The sequence below is a fragment of the Convolutriloba macropyga genome, chromosome 5 (genome assembly GCF_964194025.1).
Source record: "Convolutriloba macropyga chromosome 5, txConMacr16.3, whole genome shotgun sequence".
Classification (NCBI taxonomy): domain Eukaryota; kingdom Metazoa; phylum Xenacoelomorpha; order Acoela; family Convolutidae; genus Convolutriloba; species Convolutriloba macropyga.
The window spans coordinates 13998406-14004405 of NC_134472.1; the positions used below are offsets into that span (position 1 = coordinate 13998406).

Genomic DNA, 6000 nt, shown 5'->3' on the forward strand with positions numbered 1-6000 from the left:
AAACCATTTTTCCTGTTTTCCCTTCATTTAGAGTTAACTTAATTTGATTCATATATTGTTAAGTTTTCATCAATATCTTTTTAGCCTTTGCTACTAAACATTGTTCATTTTTTTCATGACATAAAATTGCTGTGTCATCTGCAAATTGTAAAACTTTCGAACTTTTTCCTGTTTCCTCACAAAAGTCATATACATAAAGTATGAATACTAGTGGTCCTAGTACAGTACCTCGTGAAACGCCATGATTTATATTTCTCCAGTCGAATTCAACTATTCCGTTTCTAACACACTATTTCCTGTTAATTAGAAACGAATTCAATTAGACTCTTGCGTTTTCTCCAAAACCAATTTTTTCAATTTTTTGATCGAAAATGTCCAAGAATAATGAGTATAAAGCTTTCGCTAAATCCAAAAAAATTGTTAAGAGTATATCTTTTCCTTCAACATAATGATTTATTTTCTCTGTCAATGCAATTAATGTATTAGGACACGACTTTAGTTCCGGGAAACGCAATTGATTTTTTAAAATTATTTTATATTTATCTAAACGTTCCGACATTTGCTCCAAGAGAAGTCTTTCAAACATTTTTGCTAATGTTGGAGTGACCAAAATTGGTCGATGGTTTTCAAAGTTATGCTTGTCGCTTTTCTTATAGATGGGAGTGACATAGGCTTCTTTTGAAAATTCAGGGAATGTGTTTGCGTTTATACACTCATTAATAGCAAACTGTGAATGGGTTCCAATGCACAATTTACAATCTTTCAGTGCCCAGGATGGTATATACCTTGGTCCAGCTGATTTTTAGTTAGTATTTTGTCAATAACTTTGTTTAGTTCTCTTCTGTTTACCGGCCTGAAATTGAATTCATTTCCCTTAAAATTAAAAGAAGTCAACTTAGGAGCAATTATTTTGCCCTTGTAAAGTCCAAGACGGGCAAAACAATTATTCAAACAGTTAGCGATGCTTTTTTTTATCCGATATTAAGTAATGGCCCTCTTTCAGCTTTGGAATTTTTTTTGTCTGTTTATTTGATCTAAATTTGTTCTTGATAAATTTCTATTGTTCTTTTGAAGTTGGGAGATTCTCGGAAAATTGTATTATATAATCGTCAGATGCTTTACGCAATTTTCTATTAACTTTGTTTCTACGTACTTTGTAACTGTTAAAGAGCACTTAATTAGGATCTTTTTTTCCATTCATTGAATACACGATGCGTTTCATTAATGAGACCACGCAGTTCTTTTGATAGCAATTTTTTAAGCTCTTTTTCTGTTTTCAGTTCTATTTTTTTCTAAGGTGCGTGAATATTTAATACGTTTTGGAAAATTTTAATAAATTTATCAAAAAATCCATTTGCTCCTATGTTTTTTGTACAATAGTGAACAGTCTTTCAATGCAATAACACAGTTTAACTAACTTCTAGTGTATCTCCTTTTATCTCGCATTAAATATTCCACCTTTTGCTGCGTCCATTCTAATTTCAATGATGATTGATATACAATAGTGAAATGATCATTTTCAAGTATTGACTCTATTTTTTCTTTCGTCCATGTTGCTTTTTTGTGTTCACGTACTGAAGCCCTTTATCTGCAATGAAGTTGTTTAGTAATTGTTTCCCAGTTTCTTTAAGTATATTTATGTTGTAATCTCCAAACAGGATTAGATTGTGAGTGCTGGAATAAACATTTGAAATTTCTGATGTCATTTCATCAAGGATAAATTTTGAAAGATTTACGTTCGAACAATACGCACATTTATGAGCAGTTTTTTTTCAGAGGCCCAGTTACTTAGTGATGGTGTTCAAGTCATTTGTTATTTTGGTTGAAAACTGCTGGGGTATCCATATGCCTACACCTTCCCCTCTTTCCAATTCAGTTAATGATGATCTCGGCTGGTGAATAAATTGATGACTACTGCATAGAAAAGAATCTGGAATAGTATTGTTCTCTTTAATTCATGTTTCGATAACATCTAGGAAAGACAACTTGTCGAGAGTTGTCGAAAAGTTTGATAACTTTTCGTATTTGTTAATTAGGCTTCTACAATTCAGGTACCAGAACTTCAGGTCATCGTCTGTTCCGTTCTTTCCTTTGTAGTACTCTTCTATTGTTTTCAATTTTTCCATTTAAGCGGGGCCATGGTTCGTTTCAATATCTGCACTTTTTTGTAGAATAATTGATATGACGGATAATAAATACGTAAGATTGATGAAACCGAACCCTAGTGAAAATAAATTATTAAAACAAATCTGACAAAAATTTTGGTTGTTCAGTTTTATTTGAGGGACTTTTGAAAAGGGCTACTTTCCCCTCTTTACAAACATAACTTATTTTAAAAATCACAAACAAAACTGATGTTTTTGTCAAAAGAAATATTGAACGTTTCTATTAAAGAACTAAGAAATAAGTCACCCAAATGTATCAGAACTCATTGGGACTCTTGAAGTTATTCCATCCCCTTTTGAATGCCAAAAAACTTGCATTTTGTTGTTTAGGAATCTTTTGTTTAAACGATATATCGTTTGATGAACAGTTGTAGCCAATGTTTTTCATATGTTTCCACAAAGTTGTAACTTTTTTATTGAATTCCATACATGTTTGGGTGCACGCCCTCTTATCTGATATCCTTTGCCTCAAGACCATAATTGAGGACGTATACATTGGACCACTGGAATTCGCCTCTAATTTGGTCAGCAATGCTGTTGATTTCTTGGTTACAAGCATCAATCTCATTGTTGTTCGAGTCCCCTCCGTATAATCCTTTTTTAATTTGTTGATTTTGGCATATAGCAACCTTTTGGGCTTGAATTCAGTTGAACACTTACTGACTAAGTCACCCATTCGATCAGCTGCCTTTTTTCCATCAGTACCTTGGTCAATTGCATTGTGTCCCATGTGCAAAACAAGGCTTTCAGGTTTTGTTCCATCCAAATAAGAGCCCACAATGTTATTAACATCACTTGTGGTTGCGGAAGGGTATGAGTGTATTGTAGTTTCATTACTTATATCACCATGTTTAACAAATTTACACGTGCTGTCTGATATGACAAGATGTTTAAAAAATCGTGGAACAAAATTCGGAAAAAACTGTCCGTTGTTGGCATAAACTTGTTAAGTTTCTTTGTTTTTGTTGCCGTCAATAATTTTTGTCAACATATTCTCATTTTGTTCTCTCAAGAAAACAATTTCTGACATTGCTTGGTCATACAAGGATTTGCTGTCGCCTAGAGTTGTTTGGAGTTCTCTATTTATCTGCTTGTTTTTTTCTGAGTCTTTTTTTAGTTCTGTTATTTCATCCTGTTGCAAGTTACTAGTATCGAGTGATGATCTTTTGTTCTCTCTTAGTTTAAGAATTTCTTGAATGAGTTTATCTTTGTTCCATTCAGCTAGAACAGCCGCTTGCATTTTGTCGCTGGATACACTGGGCTTGGTTATAATACACTAGTGACTCATTCGGGAAAAAAAACGGTGAGAAAAAAAACAACTCAAAACTTTATCTTAAAAAAGACCTGAAATTGAAACAAATGGTAATTTGGAAAATATTGGATTGGTCTCACCAGATGAAGAATACTGAAAGAAGTCCCAGATAAGAGTGCCGAATAGTCAATTCCAGCTAAGATATAAGTTGTGATTAATGAATGTCTTCTGATTAGTGCAAAACAACTATTAAGTTGTCTTCGGGAAGAAAAAATTCAAAGGTGTATGTATTTGTGAAATTTCTATGCAGCTGAGTTACAGCTGACTTCTTTGCTTTCAAATCTTGAAATTTTGCTCAAATCAAAAACCAAGGACAGGGTGAACGATAACGCAAGTATAAAATCAAAGACCATAATTGCAACCTATTTTTATCAGATTAACCTAATTGTGGGAAAGTATAATTGGGCGCATGCATTAAATTCAGTTACTGATTTTTCTTTTTAGGCCATTTTTTTAGAATAAAAAAAATATGCAGAAGCTGGCTGGAACAAATTTTTTGAACCAATGAAAGCTGCATTAGGTTTCCCAATGCAATGCTTTAAGCCATTGTATGTACCTATGAATCTGGGAAAATTTGGTGAACGTGGGTTAGATGTAGGTTGGTATGGTTTGGAACAGTTGCTGTTCTGTACACATCAAACTGGGATTGCGCTTGTTAATTCTTTGTGGAATTAGGCAAAAAACTCTATGCCATGTTGATAGATGTTTGCACTAGCATGCGATTTGTAACTGAATAAATGTTCAGAGGCGAAAGAGTTCTTGAAGAATGTAGAATCAAAGATGGAGGAACTCGAAGTTCTTGAGCCACAGGATCCTACCACCGGGAAAAGAAAGGTGACTGTGGATGTGATGATCGCGACACACGCTGACACAGATCACTTCAACGGCATCCGATATTTCACCAAAAGAGACAAATTCCAATATGACAACTATGTTGTGTGCAGTTTGGAAACCTTCGATGATCTTGTGAACTACAAAAATGATTTGAGAAATGAAAATGGCGATGAGGAGAAACAGATGTTTGGGGAAATCGGGTTGCTGACTGTGGATAATTTTGCCACGCAATTGAAGTTACCAGAGTGTATTAAGGACAAAGTGAAGATCGTTCACCCAGAGGATTCTCCTTTGCTACTCCTCAGAAACAAAGTTGAATATGAGAATGGAAAGTTTGAAAGAATCTGTTTCGACAGAAGCTTAACTGTCAATCAGCAGAAAGAAGAGGAAGTTCGAAGTATAATATGCAAACGCTACAATTTATCTGATACCGTAGAGGGTTTTCGTGCTGTAGAGAAAACGGAACGGAATAAAAATGTTAAGAATTCAAATGTTAGCTTGATAACACTCATAGGAAATATCAGCGTCGGCAGAAACCTTTTGGTCTTTACGGGGGATAATCAACTAATTGAATTGGCAACAATCTTAAAGCGAGAACTGCAGAGGGATGAACTAAATAGAGAAGAGCATGTTCACAAACGACGAGCATTTGCTATCAGAGAGCAGAGAAATGTACAAGAACTCAACGACGAGTTCAACAAAAAGCATAGAGGACTTGACAACAGTTCCGTTCAGCTCACTCAAAAAATTGTACAACGATGTAAAGATGAACTGAAAAAAGAAGGGGAGTTGTCGTTGATTCTTTTACAAGTTTCACACCACGGATCTTCTGTTACTGAAGAAAGAGAGTACGATGCCGATCAATATCGGAGAAATAATGGTACCGCATCTGTGTTTTATGAGTTGCTCCATTTCTATCTGAGGTTTCCTGCCAAAAATTATTTAATTAGTGCGGCAAATTTCCAAGCGCGACGAAAATCTTCTGGTACGCCCAGTGGTGTTCCAGAAGGTAATTTCAACCTCGATTATGACTTTGGTCATCCTCATCCTAGCACAGTTATATCCATCCTTGAATCGATAAAAGAACAAGAACAACTAGGCGGGGGGTCTGTTAACATATACTCCACCAACGAAGACGCACTACCAGGTCCTCAAAGCACTAAACTTGACGAAATTCTCGAGTATTGTGGAGTTGCTAATGGCGATGGTGCAAACAATGTCAAGGAGGACCTCGTTGAGTTCTTCTATCTGACTGATGGTCCTGGTCAAGAAAAGATTTTCCATAAACATCGTGGTATGTTCAAAGGAGAAGGCGATGACGCTACATGGCATCATAGATTGTCAGGAGAGAATCTAGATGATGGAAGAATTGTAGTTGAGATTGATCGATGGGAATAGTCAAAGCTGAATTAATGAGTCTTTCAGCGCTCATTCAAAGAGAACGATTGTTTGATGCTTATGAGTTTGGAATTTAATTCATAACATTTAAAAATCTAAGCAAACCGTACAAATTCATAAATGATTCTTGGTAACCATACTGTCATATATGGGTTTATTATATCATACTAAAACATATTAAGATGATAGATGGTTCTTAATGAATACATAAGAACCATGAATGGATATTACAAACGATTGCATGATCATACAGAAAAAGTTTTTTCTTTGTCTTACACGGAACCATTAATG

General features: G+C 34.9%; 1 protein-coding gene across 1 annotated transcript in view; it reads left to right on the forward strand.

Moving 5' to 3' along the window:
* Positions 1-5878, forward strand: part of LOC142339820 (uncharacterized) — a 28072-nt gene extending 22194 nt beyond the window's left edge. The window contains exon 3 of the mRNA XM_075390113.1: positions 4223-5878. Within this exon, the coding sequence (XP_075246228.1) occupies positions 4223-5709 (1487 nt within the window). The 3' untranslated portion in view covers positions 5710-5878. The remainder of the gene's footprint in view (positions 1-4222) is intronic.
* The last annotated feature ends 122 nt before the right edge of the window (positions 5879-6000 follow it).